The 23,500-nt window shown below is 43.6% G+C and overlaps 2 protein-coding genes across 8 annotated transcripts in view; one reads left to right on the top strand and one right to left on the bottom strand.

Annotated features, from left to right (window-relative positions):
- The first annotated feature begins 3,389 nt into the window (after positions 1–3,389).
- prr35 (proline rich 35) lies at positions 3,390–5,768 on the top strand. Its single transcript, XM_061094355.1, has 2 exons — positions 3,390–4,783; positions 4,946–5,768. Exons 1-2 carry the CDS (start codon positions 3,390–3,392, stop codon positions 5,766–5,768), a joined length of 2,217 nt encoding a protein of 738 aa, XP_060950338.1.
- A 1,822-nt stretch (positions 5,769–7,590) lies between these two features.
- Positions 7,591–23,500, bottom strand: part of si:ch73-103b11.2 (myosin phosphatase Rho-interacting protein) — a 47,519-nt gene continuing 31,609 nt past the window's right edge. For 3 of the 7 annotated variants that reach the window (XM_061095091.1, XM_061095095.1, XM_061095094.1), the window contains 15 exons: positions 22,735–22,791; positions 22,563–22,631; positions 22,379–22,468; positions 20,563–20,672; positions 18,072–18,837; positions 17,867–17,983; positions 13,297–17,034; positions 11,995–12,142; positions 11,794–11,899; positions 11,246–11,405; positions 11,050–11,157; positions 10,794–10,880; positions 10,518–10,689; positions 10,049–10,134; positions 7,591–8,982 (listed from right to left, as the gene is read on the bottom strand). In XM_061095091.1, coding sequence (XP_060951074.1) covers positions 8,911–8,982; positions 10,049–10,134; positions 10,518–10,689; positions 10,794–10,880; positions 11,050–11,157; positions 11,246–11,405; positions 11,794–11,899; positions 11,995–12,142; positions 13,297–17,034; positions 17,867–17,983; positions 18,072–18,837; positions 20,563–20,672; positions 22,379–22,468; positions 22,563–22,631; positions 22,735–22,791 — 5,886 coding nt within the window. In that variant the 3' untranslated portion in view covers positions 7,591–8,910. Of the gene's footprint in view, positions 8,983–9,741; positions 9,826–10,048; positions 10,135–10,517; positions 10,690–10,793; positions 10,881–11,049; positions 11,158–11,245; positions 11,406–11,793; positions 11,900–11,994; positions 12,143–13,296; positions 17,035–17,866; positions 17,984–18,071; positions 18,838–20,562; positions 20,673–22,378; positions 22,469–22,562; positions 22,632–22,734; positions 22,792–23,500 lie in introns of all 7 variants that reach the window. The other 4 variants (XM_061095092.1, XM_061095097.1, XR_009683285.1 and 1 more) reach the window with 3 other exon arrangements.

Genomic DNA, 23,500 nt, shown 5'->3' with positions numbered 1-23,500 from the left:
GGATAAACAAAAAGCATGAAGTTAATTAATGAGTTAAAGTATGTAAATGTGTAGTTTCAGTGCAAAACATTTGGTTTTTAAATAAAAGAAAACATGTCTCTCATAATGAATGAACTAACAGGGACAAATGCCACCTCCACCCTCCGTTATACAAAGAGAAGCCATCGCCATCCAAACCTTTGCCAATTTTGTGTAAGTTGTTATATTGCATCCTGGCTGCAAGGTAGAGAGAGTCTGACAATCCAGCGAGGGGTGGTGGAGGGTGCAGGGTGGAGGGTGGAGGGGGAGCTGCTGTATTGTAGTGCCTCCGGGCACTGCTCCCAGTCAATATATATCTCCACACACTCGCTCCTGCGCTCCCCATTTGAGCGCTGCCCTCTCCGAGCCGCTGCAGAGGAGGAGTGACAGCCACACACACTGGGACAAGCTCTAGGTACGGACCAATGCATCCCTGCTGCACTTTCAAGTAGCTCATGGCACGAGAGCAGGTCAGTTTGTTAAGATTAAATTGTATTGTTATACAAAAAGAGTTTGAGAAGAGGCCTGTTACATGATGTTTTAACTGAAAAGAATACTTTAAAAGCTTGTTGTAAACTGCAGAGCTTTTATTTTGTAGTATTAGAATAAGAAAAAGCACAAGGTTTGAATTGTAAACTATTTTTTTAAAGATGTAATTATGTTGATTTATATATCTATGTATCTATAATGTTATTGAGAGTAATTTATATATTATACATACTTTTGAATTCAGAATTTTCCAATTTTAATCTTCTATACAAAATCACTAATTTGGCATATTTACACGTTATTGTATAATGTAGTTTTGATCCCTGTTATATATTTTTTAATCTGAATTAATCTGATCTTGATATATTACATTATTTTTGTCACATTGCTTCATCTGTTGTTTTTCTTTAAAGATAAATGCCAATAAGAAAACAAAATTTCATAAATAAGAATATTCACCAAATATTAGACAATCTGTTAACAATTGTTTGATTGTAATATCAGATGAAATTCAGGCAAATACAAAGTTAAATGACAATAAAACTGCAATTTCTAAAATCATGTTTCTTCTTTTGCAGATCTCTTTTCCAGAGGGAGACCAACACACAACAAATCCTCCTGATTTTAGGTAAAGTATTTCTTCTTTTTTATATATTTAATTATTTTAATAACCCAAAAGCTGTAAAACCTTGCATCCACCCTCCTTGCGTGTTTTCACTGTTCAGTGTTTATCTGTCCCAGAGGTCGTCCGTGGTGTGGTCGCTGTCCCATGTATCTTGTCAAAGCTTTTACTGTGGTGAACCTCCTTAATTGCAACAATAGATGTTCAAGCGGTGGAGCTTGTTTGATCACTGGCCCTAAAAGCTTAAAACAAGACCGCAGGGTTGAGATATGGGGCAGCGGCGAGGGGAGGGAGGGAGGGAGGGCGAGCAAAGTGCACAGTCAGTGGAGAGTGGGGCGGGTAGCGGTGGCCAGGAGAGGCTAAAAACGACTACTGTAAAAATGATTTTTATTGATCGGCTCGTAGCAGCAGCTGTTAGGCTCCATTATGAGCTCAAAGCCCAGGTCAGGGGCCCCAGGGGCGGACAAGGGAGCCAATCAAATGGTCCGCCACTAACGGGCCAACGCCGAGGGTCCAGTTGGGAGAGCGGTTGGCAGCGGCCTGCCATCCTCCGTTAGACTCACTGTGTCTTTGTGCCATGGCTTTTAATGAAGAGGCTCTAACATGACGGCCTCTCCATCACCTGTGTCTGCTTCACTGACCCCCCCCCCATTACATTCATTTCCTTGATGCGAGACACGGATCAGAGCAGCCGGGGAAGTTTAAAATTTGTATTTTAGCGTGGGACCCTGAACTCCACACACACACTTTCATCTTTGAGCAACCCGAGGAAAAAAGACAAAAATAAAAGCCTCACAGCAAAGTGAGTGTTTTAAGTTGAGGAGCAAACTCGTCTTCACATCTTCTCTCACCGCAGGCTTCTCCCACCGGCCTGGCTCCGAGAAGGAAAAGTTTTCTTTTTCAATTTAACTAAAGAAAAAAAAATGTTTGTGCGGTATTTAAATTCGTTTTCTAGGAGTGAAAGAGAGGGATATAAATTAAAGTTATTGTTGTGGAATTCCCGGCTCTTAAAATGAAGAATGAAGATGAGGAGGAGAATATTTTTTAGTTTTTAAACAAGAAGAGGATAAATCTGAATATATGCATAAAAAAAAGGGAGTTCACTTGACAACACTAAATATGAGGTGGACACATTTCACGAATAGATTAAAATAAATTAAGATATTATTATAAATCAAACAAAAAAAGTAAGAGTGTTTTTTAGCTCCTCTTATAATACATGTCAAGTAATCAACTAGTACAATAATCAAAGACTTTTATATATCTTATTTAAAACTTGAACATAATATAATTACAGTGAAATCACTCACAATCAATGCTAATATTGCTTATTGATAAATAAACTGTGAGCCAACTCCAAATGCAGACGAATAATCTGAGTACAGGAGATCAGTTGAACTTATGCACCATGTCCTGACCCAGATCCCAGTCCTGGCACTAATGACGCCCTATAGGCACGATGCCAGCCTCTCATTAGGAACCAGGCCCCAAAACCCCCCCCCCCCCCAAACTCCTCTCTCCTCCTATACCCGCCTCAATGCAACCCGCAGCCTGGCCCTGCACCGCCTGTAGCCGGCCTCCGAGGGGCTCCGACCCCTAAACTCGAGCAGGACCCCGTGAGAGTGTCGCAAAAGGGCCCCCCCCTGCACAGGTGCAGAGTCCCCTGTGACGTCCTCTTTCAGCCCCCCCCCCCCCGCCCCCAGCCCTGGGCCCTGCTATAGCGCCTGGTGCTGCACTGGAACTAATGAGTAGTGGCAGGTATAGTGAGAACGGAGCAGCGCGGGCCTCCCTGCAGTTAGGCTAGTGGCGACCCTCGGCCGAGGCAGACAACAAATGTGCTCTCATAAAACACATATGTGCATAATGATGCACGGCACCCTTCAGTGCACACACAACTTTGTCTCGGTTGTTGAGATTCTCGCACAGAGCGTCGGTTCTGCAAGCTGTCTCCTTTTTCTGAGAGTGAAATCAGGAAGTGAAGAATATGTGACACGCAGGCGAAAGATGAAATGTCTAAGATTTCGATCGGTGTTTGATTTGTTGATGTTCTGCAGTTGTATTCATACAAATCGGTCTTTTTTTCACAGATTCCGCTTCACCTCAATCAAGAAAATGCTCGTTTTCATCCCGTCGCTCCTGCAAAACTGAAGAAAAACTGAAATGTACCCTGGCACCACAGATACACAACCCTAAAAATCTATCTTGAAGTGCCATCATTTGAATACAATCCAGAAATCCTTGTTAATATCAAAACTCAGTCATGTCCAAGGACGACGCGTGCAAAGTGACGTCCGCCAGCAAACACAAGGAGCGCAAGCCCAAGAAGCCGCACTACATTCCACGGCCATGGGGCAAACCCTACAACTACAAATGCTTCCAGTGTCCCTTCACCTGCATGGAGAAGTCTCACCTGTACAACCACATGAAGTACAGCCTGTGCAAGAACTCCCTGTCCCTGCTCATAGAGTCGGACTGGCCCTATAAGAAGGGCAACATCCTGCACCCGGACCAGCTCCGGCCCTTTCAGCAGGCGCACGGCCTCCAGGCTCCCGGGAAAGAAGAGCTGGAGCAGGCCACGCGGGCCGCGGAGAGACAGAGGCTGCGGAGGAATGCGGAGGAGGAAGGGGAGGACAGGGAAAACCAGGGACTAGAGGAGGAAGAGGAGGGAGCAGAGAGTGCCGGGCTGGCGAAGGAGAGCTCGAGTAACAGCAGGAGCAGAGGAGATGCTACAGAGTTGGCAGCCAAGAAAACCAAACAGCCAGAGTCAGACCTTCTGATGGCCGACATGCTCTCCCTAGAAGATCAGCTTCTACGAGCTCGCTCCATGGAAGTAGAGGCCCAGCTTAAACACTACAAGTTATCCAAGGCGTGTCTCACAGCTCCCGGGCTGCTCTCGGAGCAGTGGCGGCTGCTAGCGTCCAGCCACACGAAGGCCAAATCGGACGGACCTCATCCCAGAGTGAGCAGCTCCATTCCCTGTTACCCTCCTCCCCCGAACCTGGTGGATTACCAGGATCCCACTGGACTCAATCTGTCACTGCTCGGGGTGGGCTACCCCATCAGCCCCAGCCTCTTCTCCTACATGAACTCAGCCATTTCCAGCCCTGCCGCGGGTATGACAGCCCAGACCCACGCGCAGCTCGCCCAGCTTCCCTTCCTGGCGTCGGCGGCCCAGCTGATGCACCCGGCCTCCGGCACGCACGCGGACAGGGCTCTCATCCCCCCTCGCCTCTACTACCCGTTCCTGTACGAGCACGCGTTCGGAGCGGCGTCCGGTCAGAGCGACGCCAGCAAGACGCTCAAGGCGCCCACAAACATTCTCGAAACAAATCCCCTGTCTGGCTTCCAGCCTAAAGTCAATCTGTGGAAAGTGCCAGCTCTGCGGCCTGGCACCACTGCCGGCTCCCCGACCGGCTGGGTGTCACCTCAGAGAGACTCCCTCGACCAGGGCTACAGGCCGGGGGATAAAGTGCAGGCTGCAGCCAAGGAGGGCAAAGCGAGCTGGGGTCTGAAGAGGACGGGGGCCCCACTGGGGAACCACGAGGCCCCGGTGGAGAAGAAGCCGGCAGTGGGCTTTACTCTGGACCTCCTGAAGAATATTCAGACTGCTTCAACTCTGAACATGGCAGCGGACAAACGTCCTTTCCACAACAGGTAAACATTTTCTTAAATAATCCTTTTCTTATTTCATGTTAATTATTGTTAAATGAGTATCATAATTAGTTCAGCCATAATATCTGCAGAGACTCTACGTCTTTTCTGTATAACTTCAATCGATGTCTTGTTGGAAAATGTCTAAATTACTCCAATCCTCAGTTTACAGGAAGCTCAGCTTCAGACCCGGCCCACCGAGCTGTGGTACAACGAACCTCTCCCCAGTCCCAAAAGTGAAACGTCCTCTATCTCAACATGTGGAAGACCCATCAGCCGAGACTCCACCGCTGCCCAGACTACAGGAGACGATCCCTCGGAGTCAGTGGGTGCTCTGCTGAGTGACCTCTCCAAGGCCCTGCAGGAGTACCAGGAGGCCGAACGCAAAATCTCCCACCTGGAGAAGGAGGACCTTCCTGCCCAGCGCCACCTCTGGGATCACCTGAGCAAAATCCGCAGCGAGCTCTCCCACATACACACGGCGCTGGAGCGGAGTGCGCGCCAGAGCGACGGGCCCCTCGACCTCTCAGTCAAGAGGGACTCAACGAATCCGGCCGTCGACCAGGTCTCGAGAGAGGACGGCAGTCTGAAGGGCAACAGCACAGAGACGGAGGAGGACGAGGACGAGGAGCTGGAGGAGAGCAAGGAAGAAGAGGAGGCTGAGAGCGAGAGGAAGGCGATGAAGGCCTCGCTGGAGAGCCGCAAGCAGTCGTTGGACATGTTGATCAAGATGAGTCAGGCATCGGTGGTGAACACGGAGGTTCTCTCCCCGGGTGGACTCTGCATCCGGCCCAGTCCGACCGAGGCGCTGTGGCCGAGCAGAACCACAAAGTGTGAGGCAGACTCCAGCGTCCTGCTCTGCCCCGACGGCCGCTCAGTGGTGTTCACCGACATCCCGGCCTCGGCCAAAACCTCAAAGAGACCCCCGTCCATTCAGCGGCTGGAAGCTCAGTGTCCTCCGAGTCCTCTGACCGCTACTGACAACTGAAGCCGTCTTCCTCCGACTGTAATATAACTGATTCTGTCCACAAACGCAGTTATTGTTCCCAGCATGCCTTTGAGTTTCACTGGCTGGACGGTCACTATTATTCTCAGTTTACCTTCACAAAAAAACCTCAAACATTTTGCACCTTATAAGAAAAATGAATGATAATTTGGAAGAGAAGGATTTTAATGCACTAGGAACATTGATTGTTATGACAATATTCTCCAGAAATAAATTTTTAAAGGTAAGATCAGCACTTAGTTATTCCCATCAGGACGATTTACACGATTAAGTCCATTAAGATGATGCTGAGAGACAATCCTTTGAAGGGGTTTGTAAATACTGTATTTACCATACATGTAAGTAAAACGTTTTAAAAGTGTAAATGGTTTTATATGGATGATGTCATGTTGAGCTGAATTAAAAAAGTAAATGTATTATACACACACCGTATTTCTTTGAATAAAATGAGAAAAAAAACATCAGTGTGTCAGTCTTTTTATGAAGGACGAACAATGAAAGAAAATTGGAAAACCCAAAAAATAATAACATGATAATAGATTTTGATCAGATTGTGTGAAGTGAAATTATTTAGTTGGAATATGAATTTGTGCCTTTTAAAAAGCCAGTGAGGTTAAATCTTATCACTTCCTTTATCATTTAGAGTTTATGTAATAAAGAAACAGATCCACAGTGGCAGCTCCTCTTCACTCTCCTCTATCTGCCCTGACAGAGTCGACGATGCTAAAGGTGAACTAGCTCCTCCAGCTAAGTCACCGTCAGTGAATTTACCTGTGTCTCTGCTGCCGAATCCTGAACCCCTGCAAAGGTCAGGGACCCCGGGGCCCGAGTACCTGTCTGCCCCCGGGAGGGGCACCCAGCGCTGGGTGGTACGTCCCCTGGTCCCGTCACCTCTCCCTCACACGGTCGAGATGCAGCTGCAAAGGTCAGCTGCCAGGACCAGAAGAGCCTCCACAGGACAATGAGCCTGAAGACGTCAAAGCACCTCTTACTTTATTTCTTAGATTTCGATTTGATACCTGAGAAATATCCGAATTATTACAAATAATCATACAAATAAGCCTCTGTTCTAACAATAATTTTCAAATAAATATTTAGAATTAAAGGTGTTTTACATATAATACACAAACACACATCCTTGTCTTACTGTATCAATGGGGACTTATATAACCTGGTCCCTCAAAACCGTAACTTTAACCCTCAAGTGAGGCACAGCAGTGTGGTCCCTACTAAGCTTACGGACCCCTAAAGTACAGTGGCTCCCGGTTTTCAAGCGATACAAACAAGTTCACTCAAACCCACACACACACAGTTTAAGGCATTCTATACATAAATCAACTATGTGCAACATCGCAAATATTTACCTATGTAATATTTAGTAAAAATGTCTGTATAAATATTTATTTCCTTGATTTTGTCAAAAAGACAAATCTTGTAGATCCTCCAGTGCTTTATAAGAGCAAGATTTAATTCTTAAGTTTTCTATGATGAGTTCAGCGTCAGCCATGAATTCATGATGAATGTCTCATTAGAATCTTAAAGTTGCTAATTAGTTTATGAGCAAAACACGAGGCAGGACAGCAGCATGGCTTTGTGCAGTAGCTGAGGTGAAGCCAGGCCCTGCTGATAGCGCCCTCCTGTGGACAAAAGATTTAAAACCACAAATTTACTGTCGGCAGCATTGATATGAGTCTAAAACAAAAACCTCAAACAAAGACAGAAAGATAAATGAAATGGAGACTCAAGTAAACTAAAAGTATCTCAGATTCGCAGGTATAATAACAAAAAAAAAGCAACTGCAGGATTTCCAAACACTTCATTTATTTGACGTTATACATTCAAATGAAAATAAAAAATATTCATATATATATATTTCATATAGAGCTAGTGAGCAAGGTACAAGTTTAAAACAAAACACAGAAGTCGTCTGTGTGGCATATATATATATACAAGGCGTGGTTTGAATACTATACAGTGTGTATCCATAGCTGCACGGGTTTTATGGATGTTTATATTCTTCACTCAGTTGAGGCACGACTAGATTTCAGTGGGAGGTCAGGGACTGGGCCAAGTGCTTCAAGACTGCCGCTTACAGTAAAAACATTTCAATCTCAACACCTAAGCAGTAGGACTTGCAAAGCCAAGCTTAATAAGTGTCAAAGAGCTCCACACTAAAGCATGAAAGTAGGAAAATGAGGCAACGTGATCATTCTGCAGTTCTGTACAGTCATGCAAAGTCCCAACTGGTTTTTATATGAGATGACATCCTCTCACATCATGAGTCGAAACTGAGCAAACACAAATTCAGGTTTAAAGAAACTTTAAAAATAAAAAAAATGAAATCCAGTATCACTAACAAGTCACGGCTGTTCACTACAGAAGTCAGGATGTTTGGTTGCACTGCAATAAATCGACTCAATGCCACTACACCGATTTGAGACAAAAAAAAAAGCTTCCTCAAGTAGTCAAGTGATAAGTGCAATCCCTACCCCCCCTCTCCCCCTTCACACACAGACACTCCATCTTTTTGTTTCCTATAAAACTCTCATACACAAGCAAGTTAAGCATCACATTGTTTCTCCACTACCAGTCAAACCATAGTTATAATACAGCAGATGCCCCCAACGATCAACAGCAAACCATACTCTGACATATATCCAGTAGTTATGTACAACACAACTGGTGCAACTTTCAACACATTTAAAATCATTAGATATAGAAAATGTAACAATAATAAAATACAGCAGATACTTAATTCTTATTGGGAAATATATATTATTACTTATACTGTGTACTGCTGGCTGTTTTGGCATTTTGGAGGATCAATAAAAATGTTGTCGTGAATCCCTCTCACAGCTTATTTGACACGTCTCCAGTTTGGACAGATTATACATCTATATATTCTTTAAAGAGATCTAACACAGGATTTATTCAATAAAACTGTTTTATATTAATTAAAAAAAAATCAATCAAACTAATGACAAAGGCATGGAAGCAGCAGGTCCCTGTTCAGAATTGACCTTTGTGAAGAATTGTCTCTATTTCCTAGGAGAGTCTTCAGCTGATGCTGCTCTTTCAGACCAGAAACCAAGACAAGGAAAGAGAGACTTCAGATTCTTGATGTTCAAATCTTTTTGGAATCTTTTGCCTCAAAAAGCTTCATGCGCTCCTGCACAGTAAGTCCCTCTTTCAGGCTCTGTGGAGGACACAGAGAGGAAAGTGAATCATCTTTAACAGATGGTGAAGGCACACGTGGGTAAAAGAAAGGTATTAAAAAAACACAAAAACACTTGGACAACACCACACACTTGTGTTTTAAGAACCTGTTGAACCCACAGATTACTCTGCTCTGGATGACAAACTGTACTTTAGGTCAAACAGTGAGACGCACAGGGAAAGGTGGTTAGGAAGGAATACGGTCATGCCACACAAGAGCGCAACACAAATTCAAACACAGATTCAAAGACTCACAAACACAAGGAGTCACCAGGAAGATGACATAATCCTCTGACACCCACCAAACCTATTTACCTTATCTCGTAATATTTCCTTCAGTGATAAAGAAGAAGATCATTCATCTTTATAAACTGTCTATGATCTAACCTGGAAATAGCTGCTTCCTTCCTTTCCAGTTTACATGCTAAGCTAACTGGCTATGCATTGACATTTACAAAAGAGGTTTTGATTTTCTCATCCAATTCCTGGTAAAAATCCCTAAAAGTTTATTTTCCAACCAATTGGAAATACTGTGCAGAGGAGGAAATAAACCATGCAGGTTTTTTACCTGACACACAAAGAACTGTTGGTAATATTCAACTGAGGAGGGTGGGGGGGGGGGGGGGGGGCTCTACAGTCAGCTTTGGTGGTGCAGGCTGGGACAAAGTTGGGGGAGGATAGGGGAGATCATGCGAGGGGGGGTTAGGACATGCTTTGCTCTACGTCATGCTATACCTACAGCACGTCTTGGAGTGGGAACTGGGGGGGGAATCAACCCGCAATGGGAGTGTCAGCTATCCATTGAGACCTGTTCAGTGACAGACTGATGGACAGAACAGACAGATGACAGACTGATGGGACTTTTCACTGACAGCGTCCTGATCAACAATTGTGGAACACACTTCTACAACAATGTGTGACAAGTCTGCACAACACAACCTGGATACACAATGTCACACAGCAAACTGACATGGTAGCTTTAGAGTGTGTGGGTGTGTGTTTGAATTTGAAATATTATGCCATTAACCAGCAAAAGAACAACTCACCTTTGACCTTATGCCTCTCAGTTGCCTGGAGGCTGCTGATTTTCCTTTTTTTATGATATCTGGATTACTCTTTGATTTCATGATATCTAAAAAACAAAACAAATTAATGTTACTATCATCAATTACCTCAAGAATTAACTCTGTTACTGTATATATTTTTATTCTGTTTTATTGTATTTTGTTATATATTGTTGTTTTTATATTGTTGTTTTATGTTAAGTGCACCAATGACACCAAGGCAATTTCCTGTATGTGCAAATATACTTGGCAAATAAAAGAATTCTGATTCTGATTCTGATAAGTGTCATTTCTAGTTACACAAGTTATTTTCTGTGTCAGAAGTTTCATGACATCGCTCATAAATGGTCTAATTTCTAAATAAAATACTAAACTTTGGTATGAGAAATGAATTCAGAGTTATTTCAACCAGTGCTATAATAATAATAATAATTAAAAAAAAATTGTTTACTCTCTGTACCGTATCCAGATGTGACTGTTCCATCGACCGTCTTCTCGCCTAAAGCTTCCGTGGCAATGAGCAGTTTCTCCTTCAGCTTGCTGATGTCACAGTCAGCCTTTGCTTTCACTATGCTGAGCTCTGTATAGATGCCCTTATATTTGTCTGTGGCATATTTCTTGTCCTGGTGTAATGAAAGTTGATGTTAGAGTCCGATTTTTTTTACTTGGTTAAAAGACAAACGGGTAGAGGTAACATGGCTTCAGTAAATACATTTGGTTTTTTTACCCTTAAAGCAGACTGCAGCTCATCTTTCAAAGAGTGGATTTCCTGTTTAAGATACTGGATCTCGGACTCCTTAATACGTAGCAACACCTACAAGATGGAGAAAGAAACCCAATTAGATTAAAGAGATTAAAGAGCAAGTCAATGGTATTTGTGTGTGTGTGTGTGTGTGTGTGTGTGTGTGTGTGTGTGTGTGTGTGTGTGTCTGTGTGTGTGTGTGTGTGTGTGTGTGTGTGTGTGTGTATGTGTGTGTACAAACCTCTAGTTCATACACATCTTTGCCTTGGGTAAGTGGTGACAGCGCCATTTCACCGCTGTAACAGGAGCGCATCCGGATGATCTCCGCACTCATTCGATTATTCAATTCCTGCCAAACAAACACACATTACTCTGCATCTCTATGGACAGTGATGGTTTTCATATGTGTATTTATTTACATGTATGTGTATTCAAACCTGGTTGTGAGCATTCAGCTCCTGGTTCTCTCTCTGACACTGCCTGAGGGCCTGCCTCTCGGCCTCCAGCGCCTGGTTCAGGTGAGCGTTCTCCAGACACTTCTGAGAGTACTGCTCGGACAACACCTCCAGCTCTCTCTGGATGGACTGCAGCTCCTCCCTGGACAATCACAGCATCAGAAGATCAGCTGGAGTCTGACATTTACATGTGTTTATAGTTTTTCTCAGTATAAAAGAGGATGGATCATTTCATAATGTAAAAGATTTCCCCAAAAGCCATTTCTAATGTAGACATAAGATCAAGTTTTTGCAGTTTCCCTCACAGCAACACAGACTAAACAGGCTGTATGGTTTGTTTGATTGTTCACCTAAACCTTAAATACTTACTGACAAATTCTATCATTTTTATTGTTTGACTTTCAACTTTACCTCTAAATGCCTGAATCTTTTATACTTTGTATTCAAAGAAAAAGTTAAGACTACATGTTTGCTCTTTTCACACTGTGCTTCTCATTTAAATTTAAATAATAGTTGTCAAAAAAACCTACTCGTATTGTAAGCGAAGCTCATCGATGTCAGAGTTCAGTCCACTCACTGGGGAGCGCTGGTTCTTCTCCAGTTCCTCCTTGTGTGCATTTTTCATTGCTTCAATAGCTGCAGTGACGATCGATCACCCACATTAAGTTAGTGTATGACAGCGTTGTTTCAACCACAGAAATTATGGGTGGTAGTAGATTTCATTTCTTTACCAGCAATTGTCGCAGCAGTTTCCTCAGCCAAGAGTCTCTCTCGCTCTTCCATGAGTTGGGAGATCTCCCTCTGATGCTGCCTCTGGATGTCTTCTATCACCTTGTGGTGGGTATCTTCCATTGCAGCAAACCCACGTTCACACGTGGCCTACAAATCCAAAGGGTCCGGATTCTTTCATCACATAATTCATTGTGCACACAATACTCCAACTGCATTCTACTTTGTGACTATAGATTCAGTGCAACATATATTACTGTACTAGATCACTACATGGTGTGTCATGCAAAATCAGTGACAGGAGCCATGCAAGCTTTTTTATGACCCAGCTATGTTAAAGGTAGCAAGTTAAAGCAGTTAAATTCTAATGCAGCGAGGCTGCACTTTGGTCAGTTATAGAGAAGACGTCCCTCCAGCTTTGAATATGGGAAATGGTGTGTCAGTAATGCCCAAATGAAGAGGCTATTTAGGAAGTACATTTTTTTGGATATTTCATTGTCTGAGTGTGCTTAATTGTGGACAACCTGTAATTGATTCCTTTGCTTCATAATGTAAAACTTCTAAGGATGTCCCATAGTATTTCACTGGTCTAAACAGATCCACATTGTTGGCAACTTCTCCACTTAAAGTAATCAAAGACCATCAAGACATCACATAATATATTTCCAAATATAGAGTTTTATATTTAGAGCCCAGGCAATATATGGATTTTCTCCAATACAATGGCCAATATATATATATTAAAGGTTAAGTTGTTTATATCAAACCCTCATATTAAGTGAAATTATTTAAAAAGTGATTATAATTAAGGAATGGTATTTTACAGTTAATTACCTTTATTATAAATAACTACATATAAGAGGAAATAAAATACAACTAAATATATAGAATTTGATTTAACGCATTTATTGTTAAATATACTCTACCTATATTAAGGCTCAGAGTCAGATATTTACAAATCTTTCAGTCTAGAACAAAAAGGGGAACTGAAAGGACAATTCGTAGAACCGCACAGCTAACGTGTCTTAAAGGCTAAATATGTATATTGCAGGAGAGATAACGAAAAAAGCAAGAAGGACATCACTAAGAGCTCTGATTACAATTATTTTAGAGTTTGCACACATATGAATTTAGGTTTGCGGTTATTCTGAAATCACACCATTTCCCAACTCCAAATGATTATTGAATATTAGTTGATTGACGAACAAAAGCAACAGGTTAATTAAAAATAAAACTCTATTTATCTACTAGTCTATCACTGACACAAAAAAATAAAATTTACAAAATATTGAAAGAGCAAAAACCTTAAGACTTTCAAAGTCTCTCTGGTATTTCTCTCTCAGGCTGGCCACATCTCCTTCGAGGTGCTTGTTCTCCAGTTCGTCCCTCATGGAGTTCATCTGAGTCTCCAGCTCCTGGATCCGGTCCTTGAGAACCACCATTGAGTCCACCTCGGACATACTTTGAGCATCTTCCCCCTTCCCCTGCTCCTCCTCTTCCATTGGCATTATGGCCTCATCACAGGGTAGTGAGTGTGAAACCTCAGGACCCTTTTTGACCTGCAGGTGCTCTTTGAGACACTGAATGTTTTCAACATACTGGGAATGTAACTTTTCAATCTCCTCTGTGTGGATGTGTTGGAGCTCACAGATCCTCTGTTCAAACTGCTCCTCCAGTTTCTTCACATGACCCTGTTGCTGCTCTTTCATGGTATCCATGTCCACCAGCAGAACCTCTAACTTTTGTTGGCTGTCGGCCAATGTCTCAATGAGGGCCAGCTCTGTTGAAGCACAGCCTTGCTCTGCTCGCTGTAGCTCTTCCTTGTGCATCTGATTCATGTTTTCAGTGTCCTTCCGGTAGTGTTCCTCCAGGAGGGCCAGTTGCTCCTGCTGCTGGGAGAGCTGATTCACACGTTTGCTGATCTCACTCCTCAGGGTTTGGTTCTCCATTTCAATAGTTGCCACTGTCTGCGTGAAACTCAGGCGCTCCTCCTGTAAGGATGCTTCAAACTTTTCTTGGATTGCACTGACATTGTGAGCATGCTGCTGGACAAGAGCATCCATGTTCTGACCCGTCTGTTTGCACCAACCCAAGTCTTGTTCATGCATTGCCCGTAACCTACATGCCACATAGGCCACCTGAGCCTGAATAAGGGCTTCACGCATACAAAGAGAGGTACTAGAGAAATTCTCCGAGGTTTGCTGCCCAAAAAGAGCCCGGATCATTTTAGCCAGCCCTGGATGGGTTTCACCACCTTCCATCTCTTGAGCGTACTTATGGAGGATTGCTGCTTGTCGCTGAAGCTCATTGGCCAGATTTTCATGTGCATTTTGCAGCGTATCAATAGAGTCAAGACCACAAGAGGGCATTTCTTCAGCCAAGTGTCGGTCTACAATTTTCTCAGCCAAGTCTCTCGCTGCTTCCATTTCAATCTGCTCCATGTAAGGAGCAAGCTCGGGGGGTTGAACGTCAGCTAACCTTTGTTTATTAAAGCCAAAGTTATTTTTGACTTCTTTTATTACATTTTTCAAATCAGGCGTTTTGGAAGCTTCAATAATCGCTTTCAGAGCCATTTCCCTTTGATTTAGGTTTGTGTGAGCTTCAGTCAACTCCCTTTTTAGTATTTTGAATTTCTCTTCATAGCAAAGCTTAAGGTTTTGAATAGAGTAGACTAGTTCTGCTTTAATGAAGGTGTTAAAGATTGTGGCATCATTTACATCAGCTGACGCACTGCCCTCTTTGCATTTTGCAACATCTGCTTCAGTTTTCTCCAACTCCTGCCGGAACGCACTCTCTAACATCAGCTTCCTGGTCAAGACATCAGCATAAACTATAGCCAAACAATCTTTGTCACTCTTTTTAATGTTGTCGATGTCTTCCCATATCTCTGCCAGAGCATGTAGAATGTCAGACTTTGACGTTTGTATCAATAAAGCCATTTTATTCAAAATTACTGCCTCAAAAGACAAGGTTTTGGCAAAGAGCTGAAGAGCTTCTCTATCTCGAGTCTCTGGAGTTTGATTCTGATGGACAGCTGGTGTTTGTTCTTCCAACGTCTTTTGTCCTTGTTGGATGTAAAGTGATGCATTGAACAAATCGCTCTCTATCTCCGACAATGAATGCAGCTGCGAACCAGTGGAAGTATGAGAACCAGTGAGAATAACACTGACTTTCTCTCGACTCTTTTCAACGCACATCAGGGCCTTGGCATAATGCTTATTGGCAAGACAACTACTCTGTATCCCACAACTCAACTCTTTCTCTGGCTGATGGTCTGTTTCGGTCATCTGTACATCAATCTTGGACATGTCGTCTACTTGGGTGGATTGCTGCTCCTCTAGATTATGCGTGAGGTTCCTTAGCTTGTCCTCAGTGGCAAGAAGTTTAGTTTCGAGGGCATGTATGATGGAGATAAACTTCTCTGGGTCACTGGTATGCGGCATATCAGAGGAGATATTTCCTCCAGTTAAACCGATGTCTTGACTTACATCTTGGTCATCTTTTTGTCCTGTCTCCACTTGACCACTACTTGCTTGGCCCGTGACCAGGCCATCTAAGCTTATGTATTTTTGGCACTGAATACTGGAAAAACGTATCCTTGATCTCTTAGCTAGGGACTCCTGATCATCTGGGGCGTTCTCTGACTTGGATGTATTGTTAAAGGAAAGAGAAAGTTCTGTGTTTGGTGATATGGAGGCTGATGTTTTGACCCTTCCCTTTTTCCTCAGCTCTGGGGTCTTATGTCTTTCCATTTGTAGGTCAGCGTAGCCCAACTGCAGAGCATTGAGATGCTGTTCGAGCTCCGCGATACGGTCCTCTGCGACCACGAGCTTGGCTTGCAGATCCTTTTCAGCACTACAGGGCTCAACCTTTTCTAAGAGGCTCCGACTCATTTGACAGAGAAAATCTTCCTTTGCTTGCAACTTCTGTTCCGTTTCCTCCAAGCTGCTGCCAAGTACTGTCATTTTAATAAGTGCCTCTTTTAGGTCCTCTTCCTTGCGTTCCACTAGCCTTTCATACATCTCCTTAGTCTGCCGGATCTCTTCCTCCTTTTCTCTAAGGAACTGACTCATTTTCTTAAACTCCTGAGTAGCCCTATCATATGACTGCTCCAGCGTGTAGTACTCAGCCTCTTCAGTTTCCAGACATTTGCGAAGCTTATTCACCTCACGGTCAGCTTCTGCAATCTGGTTGATAAGCTCCTGACAACGGCAAGTGAGGTGGCTCTTCTCTTCCTCCAGCCTCCGCACGCTCTCCCTCAGTGACTCAACCATGTCAATCTTATGAGTCAGTTCCTCTTGTAACTTCAACATTTCCTCACTGCATTCTTTGCCTGCGGAGGAGCGCCTCCCTCTCAACAGAGCCTCTACCTGCTGCTCGGCCTCAAGCAGATTGTCCTCCATCTCTTTCTGGGTGATTTCAGCCTGAGTTAATTTTCTGCAGAGATTCTGTCTTTCCCTCTCATGACTCTCTTGCATGCTATGCTGCTCCTTCCTCAGACGCTCCTCCTTCAAAGCTTGGCCTTCCTCAGTAGCAATTAGTCGAGCAGTCACCTCTTGAAGCCTCTCCTGCAACCTCTGTACCTCTCTGATGTGGTCTCGTTGCAGGGCCTGCTGGTGCTCGAGGTGCCTGAGGGCCTGGTTCCTCTCTAAGAGGCAGGCCTCTACTTCACGGAGTTTGTCCTCACTGTCCTTTAGCTGGGCACGTAGGGTGGCCTCACTATTTCCATTTTCTACTTCTTGTTCCTTTGAACGCTCCTGCTCTAACTTGAGCTCATTGCGCATTCGGGCCACAGCCTCTTCACTGGCCAAGATTTCAGCCATTGCACATGCTAGTTTACCCTGCAGAGCCTGAATATCAGCCTCGTGGCGGTCTACAGCGTCCTGGGCATCGGTGTAGCTTCTCTTTAATGTCCGAATCTGCTGCTGAGCAAGGTCCTGCTTGCGCTTTTGGGCCTCCAATTCGCTCTGCAAATCTTGATTAAGCTTGTGCAAGCGTTGCCATGGCACTCTGTGCGGCGAAGAGGAGGGGGGTGTTGCACTCTTGAAAAAGATTGATGAGACATTTCATTAATGACATCACCATATTTCCCCCACTAAATACGGAGAGCCACATCTCGGAGGTTACCAGGAAAACAAGTTTTGTTTTTCTCCTTTCTTAATAAGCAGCTCTTTTGTTCAGTGCTTTTCTTCACGCTTCCACTGTGCTTTTTCAGAGGTGACTTGCAAACAGAAAGGTGTTCATGAAAACACCTCCCCAAAGAAATAAACAAACAAACAAACAAAAACCTTCAATGGGTGACTAACACAGAATAACTATTATGTGAACCAAAATAAAGGAAATTAGTAAATGTATGCAGTTCTGAAAAACCAAACAGCATGCAGATGTCAAGCTTGGAAAGGACACACACAAAGCACAGGTGAACAGAGAGAAAAAGCACAGCGCAAGGCCTATTGATTACTTTTCTTACCTTAGCATATCAGATCAAATCAATTGTTTTCCCAGGAGATGTGAAACTCCGTAAAAACAGTTAGCGAAAACTCATGCCAAGAAAAACCACAACCATGCGTTAACAGTTTCAGTTTCAGAAAGCACCCACACCTGTTAGTTAAATGCTATAAGTAACAGTAAACACACACCAATCTGTCATGAGTCACAACAAATATAAAATCTATTGAGTACTGTGGCACAGTTGATAACATTACTGCACCACACGTTTCACCAGCACATATAGTATAAGACCTTACAAACCTTGCAGTAACATTCTGTACATTGTTAAGATTTCTTTGTCGATACTTGTGTTGCTATGCTGTTTGTATATGGTAACATTTTTAAAACCTACTTATCCTGTGTGGTGGATGGTGAGTGTAGTACCTGCAGTACATAGCCATCTCTGGCACTGTGTTCTCTCCCTAGCGCATCATCCAGCTGCTCTTTTAAAAGGTTGTTCTGCTTCTGTAGTTGGTCCAGCTCCTTTTGCTTCTGTCCCAACTGAACAAAGACAGACAGATAATATAAGAATAAACAGCACAACTTGGTCTGATAATATAATGTACATGTCCACAGGCAGTACACAAACCTCTTTGTCTAGCAGTGCAGTGAGCTCATCAGCAGGCAACCTTTCAGAGTCAGCAGAGTTTGCTGGAGCCGTGGCGATGGGCACTTGCTTCTCTTCCCTCAAAGGTGTCGTCTCCACCTGATGCCATCGCTGCTCAATCTCTTTATGGACACCTGAGGTTCTGTTGCCCTTCTTATCCTCACTTGCAGGATTCATGGCTGTAGGGTGGTCCACTTCCATTGTCCCTTGCACTTGGCTTTCAGAAGTTGATGGCTGTACTGTTGGCGTTGTATTAAGTGTGGAAGTCATGGTAACAGTAACAGTATTTGGCATGTGGGTTGGACTAGTAGTGCTGTGTGGAGGGGCGCCCCTCCTGACATTCCCCTTCTCTGCTTCTTCTGTCATAGAGGGTGGATGAGCCCCTGATACTGAGGAGGTAGAGACCGGAGAGGACGCTAAAGAGGAAGCTGAAGAGGAGGGAGAGCAATAAGAGGAGGTTGTGGAGAACGATGAGCTGAGATCAACGGTGTCGGCTCGCTCCTTCACAGGCTTTTCTGTCTGCTCCATCTTGAACTCAGACCAGTCGTAAGTCTTGGAGCGGCCCTCTGGTCTGCGTTCACGAACTCGGCTTTTACGCAGCTCAGAGGGAGGGACAGAGACGTGGTTGCCAGCTGGCTGTCTGTGGACATCAGACCTTGGGGCCTCAAGAACAGGGCTTGGCTCACGGGTGGCCTGTGGACAGGGCTCCAACATCACTTGGGCTTTTATCTTCTCATCAGGGAGAGATCTGAATGAACAAAAATGCAGCACATAAAAAAGATATATAGGCAGGCTTCAACATAAGCTGACAATTAGTTTTTATAGTTGCACCAACTCAAGCTATAATACTATTACACAAACCTTTGCTGGACAAGACAAGAATGCAGATAATTCCAGCAGTGCAGTATCAATTGCCAGTGCATTTCACAGGGTTTCTGCAGGTTTCACCAAGACTTATAAAGTAACCGTTTATACCACATGGAATTAAATCTAATACAAATTTCACAATCAAACCCAGCAAGGTAAGAAAATATGCTTGAAAACTAGCAGGGACTACAATTGCCTATTTTTAACCATATTGGATATGTACTTCCATGCTGTATACGCAATACTCAAATGCTTATTGTGAGATGATGAGCCTTTAAGCGACTATAAGTAGCAGTAGTGACAGCCTTTGCTGTAGGTTTGATGATGCTGACTGAAACTCCACAGAAAGAATTGAACAGCCTTTACAAACACTACTGCCTACAGCAAGCGAGAGAAAATACTTTTGCTAATTAAAATGATACCTTCTAAAGCTTTTTTTTATTAGTTATTTTTTAACACCTTTTTCAACACCTGCAGAGACCCTGATTGACAGACAAAAAAACAATCATTGAATGCATCAAAAGTCAAAGCATTAGCATATGAACATTTATAAGGCACACGTTGCACTGGGCTGAAAGCAGCTTTGGTGTTCACTCATGATCCGTCGTAAGCCTGATGGCAGACACCAGCCTTAAGCTACTACGTTATTACCATTTATATAACGGCTAAACGTGAAGAATGTGTTCGCAGTACACAGCGTGCTGATTGGAACTTTCGATGTAGAGGGGCCGAGCATTTTTTTAAAAAGTGACCTGACGAAAGGATCTATTTTTACCGTGTTGCGTGGAGGTGTCGGGAAGGGGAAAATGAGAAGGGACTGGAGCTCAAGAATGAGCAAGAGATGTCCGCGAGGTGTCTGTGCAGAAATACCAAAAATAACACGCATTCTCCCCTGGGAGAGAGCTGCCTCGGAGACACTGGCAGAATAAAACGTGTGACTATATTATATGTGACGAGCATTCTGAAAGGTAATACTCCTCTTAAAAACACTGAAATAAATGATTGGGTAGTTAAAAGTATCCTTAGGTGAACTGTTGTTCTGGAGCAATTCCAGAAGAGCTTAATGATTGTATCCCAGGTCCTCTCTCCATCTACTCAAGCTCTTTTCTTTCTCCATTTCAGTTATGATTCTTCTGTTGTATCGTGACCATTTCCAAAAGTTACTGAGTGAACAGTCACATTACGGCGATGATCAAAATCAGTCTCTGCTGCTGATCGAGGCAGGGCCGGTGGATTATTCTCGTATGTTGATGTGATTGCAGCGTGTGTCACTACGGTGGCACAACCGACACGGAGACATTACTCAACAATCACATGACATAGAGTAGGACGACAAACATGTTGGGACGGACATTGCTGAGCAGTTACATCACTGTGTGAGGAGGGGGGAGATATTCAACACACAAGCACTCCAACCTGGGCTTCAGAACGGATAGTTTCAGAGAGATGTTTTTCCTGGCAGCAGGTTGAACATACCCAGTGAGGGAGGAAGAGAAAGAAGGGAAGAGGGGGTGAGGGGGACAGATGGATTCAAATAAAATAAGTGAGAAAAAGGAGCTGTTGTTATCTGCCAGAGGTTGAAGCGTTAATCCTCTTTGGGGCTTACCGGGTGACGTCGGGGGCAATAGTGGGTCGCACATTCTTCATAATGGCCTGAATCCAGTTGCGACGGATTCCAGAGGTCATGGCTGACAGGGTGCACGCTCCCTCTGTGCACTGGAAGCAGACAGGGAGGACATTAGTGGGACTGACAGGGATGGCGACAACATGTCGATTAAAATACCTTTTGGTTACACGTCAAAGAAAATGTCAGCATGTCTTTGTTCAAGCTTTAGATAACGGTAGGAAGGTATGCAGCCATAGACAATGCAAGCTCCTCTTACTGAAAACAAAGGTGGGTAGAAAAACACACTTTACATTCACTGATGTACTTAAGTAACCTCTTAATAATAACCACATGTGAGAGTAGTGTTAATGCAGTACATGTTGAACTGAGTCGAGAGTATTTTGTAAAACTTTCCTCTATTTTACTATCCAAATTCTCATACCCCACTCTGAATGCTGTTTAATGAGCAGATTAATAAATGTTGAAAAATGAAAGTGAAATGAGGTAAACATGCCTGGCTTCACTTCTCCTCTGATTTACTCTGTTGTATTCAGCAAGGAACATTTTTATATCAAAAATAATTCTAAACAGAGTTTGGTGAATTTGTTACAGTGGCAACAGATCTGGTTCGGGAAGCCAGGGATCATGAGGGATAACCGGTCAGTTGTGATTCAGTCCAGCGAGAGGGACTATGCAGTCTAAGATATGTTGAAGCAATTGATAGGCATTGTTTTCCATATATGACACAACTTCACAAACTTGTCTGTTTGGACATGGAGTTCAAAATAATTGCTACTACCTTTAAACTGAGGTATCCTGCACTCTTTGGCCTTAAAACTCAGCTTTACTGTGTGTGAAGTACACTTAGCTGTATATACAGTGACCTCTAGTGGCACTTGTCTGATTTCTGCAAGATCACACTTAATGCATTGAAGTCTCTAAGCACACAGTGATCAGGTTTGAGACACCAAGTACCTCATCTGGGTGTTCAACTCTACACTGAAGCTCAGCCACTGAGAGAACAACAGCACTATCCAGTCTGACCACGGGGAGAGCAGATATAAATACTGGAGTTATTAATCCCATGTTGTTCTCAGCCAAAGAGACAACGATCCCCTCGTCTACTCTATTTCTGACTTCCTCCAGAAAAGAGCTGTGGAAGCTGCTTCGGGCTAATGTAAACAAAAGAAATGACCTTGTAGTTCCTCTTCTCCTCACATAGGATTAGCAATCGCGTCGGTCCTGCTACATATATAAATCTATATGTAGCAGGAACAAAACCCCTGCTGACATCAAATGAATAATGAGTGCATTGCCAGCCACAGCACATCCAGTAATTTGCCAGGAACAAGTGCTAAAAAAGTTTAATAGCCAAAGGATTATATGAAGAAAGACCATCGGCTTCACCACAGGATCAATATAACTACAGGGTTGTTGTGAAGATGTTTTAATGAGCAAATGTGGACAGGACAGGGCCCTTAAATGCAGGAGGTTAGGTAAACATATTGTGAAGGATGAGGGGCACACAGGGTCAGAGAGACACACGGCGCTAGCAACGGCTGGAGCAGATTTAGATCACCATGATGTCAGTCTTGCGTGGAGACATGACAAGTCAGGCGACATTCCTCGTCCCAAACAAAGAATCATTTCAAAATGAGAAATGGTCAAACCTGATACCTCAAGTTCAGCTGCATGCACTAAGGCTGCTTATAGCCTAGCAGGAGACGACAGACAGGAACAGTGCAGACAATGGGTTTCATCTTCACCGGTGATTAATGATGCGCGACAATCGATGACACGAACAATCAACACTCACCTGGATTTGGAAGCCGTAGTTTCTCTGGACCGGGAACTCTTTGACGTCGCAGCATGTGGAAAGGTCGATCTCCCCATCCAGTTCGGAAGCCTATGGAATAAAAAAAAACATCATCAACATAAAACATTTATATATTATTTCACATATAATCAAACAGCTTCACAGTGGCTTGGTAAAGCCTTACCTCCTCAGCTATCGAGTCCTTGTAGTACCTCAGACTCTGGTCTGTTAGTACAAACCAATGTTTCTTCCACTAAAGGAAAACCAAAAAAACATTAATTGGATTCCACGACTTCTCGTTGTGTGTCATGAGACATGAGACAGTTCTTTAAATTCTGCGAATGAAAAATATTTACCATTCCGTCTTCATACAGCTTTGTCATCCATCCTTTTTTAAAGTTCAGCAGATCTGGCTGTTAAAGAGACAAACCAGAGTGATGTGACATTAAGTACAGCAACTAGACTATTTAAAATTAAACTTTTAAAACAATGTGTTATTATCACTATTAATGGAAAATTCAGATACCAGTTGAACCTCTTAATAATTCATTTGTCAGCACATAAACAAAGAGAAAATCAGGACAGAAAAGCAGGATTCGCCAAAAGGTTTTTTCCCTCCATTAGAAGTCAATATAAAAGGGGCTATTCTTCACTGATGCAATTATGTGCATTTGTTTACACCCCTGCAGCTTAGGAAGTGCATGTCCTGATACGTGGCTCCGGCTAAAGAGACCGACTGGCGGGAGCTGGACTTTTCCTGTGAAACACAAACTGCTGCACATTGACACCAAGCTCAGGTCTGTTTATAGACTCTAAAGTAAACCATTCGTCCCAAAGCTGCCTCCTGCTCACTCAACAATACCTTTCTTTTGGTGAGCTTCATCAGGTGTGGTGTCACCGCCTGGCAGAGAGTCATTCTGATAGCTAACTGCCCTCACTTCATGTGCTGACAATCTGTTTCTCTCCGTCTCTCCCGCAAACACACACACGACTGACACTGCTTCTGTGCTGGCTATTTATAATCAGCAGTAGCAGTGACGGCAGTGGTGTGTACATGAATGCGATTGCGTGTGTCTCTGTGTGTGTATGTGTGTGTGAGTGGGTTCAGGCAGCTGCAGCTTG

Source organism: Limanda limanda, chromosome 21, assembly GCF_963576545.1.
Source record: "Limanda limanda chromosome 21, fLimLim1.1, whole genome shotgun sequence".
NCBI classification, from domain to species: domain Eukaryota; kingdom Metazoa; phylum Chordata; class Actinopteri; order Pleuronectiformes; family Pleuronectidae; genus Limanda; species Limanda limanda.
The sequence above is the reverse complement of the archived record's forward strand: the minus strand, read 5'-3'. Positions and strand labels throughout refer to the sequence as shown.

Coding starts and splice junctions, on each gene's coding strand:
- prr35 (XM_061094355.1), top strand. CDS start 3,390: ATGTCCAAGGACGACGCGTGCAAAGTGACGTCCGCCAGCAAACACAAG. Junction 4,784..4,945: donor AAACGTCCTTTCCACAACAG/GTAAACATTTTC, acceptor TCCAATCCTCAG/TTTACAGGAAGCTCAGCTTC.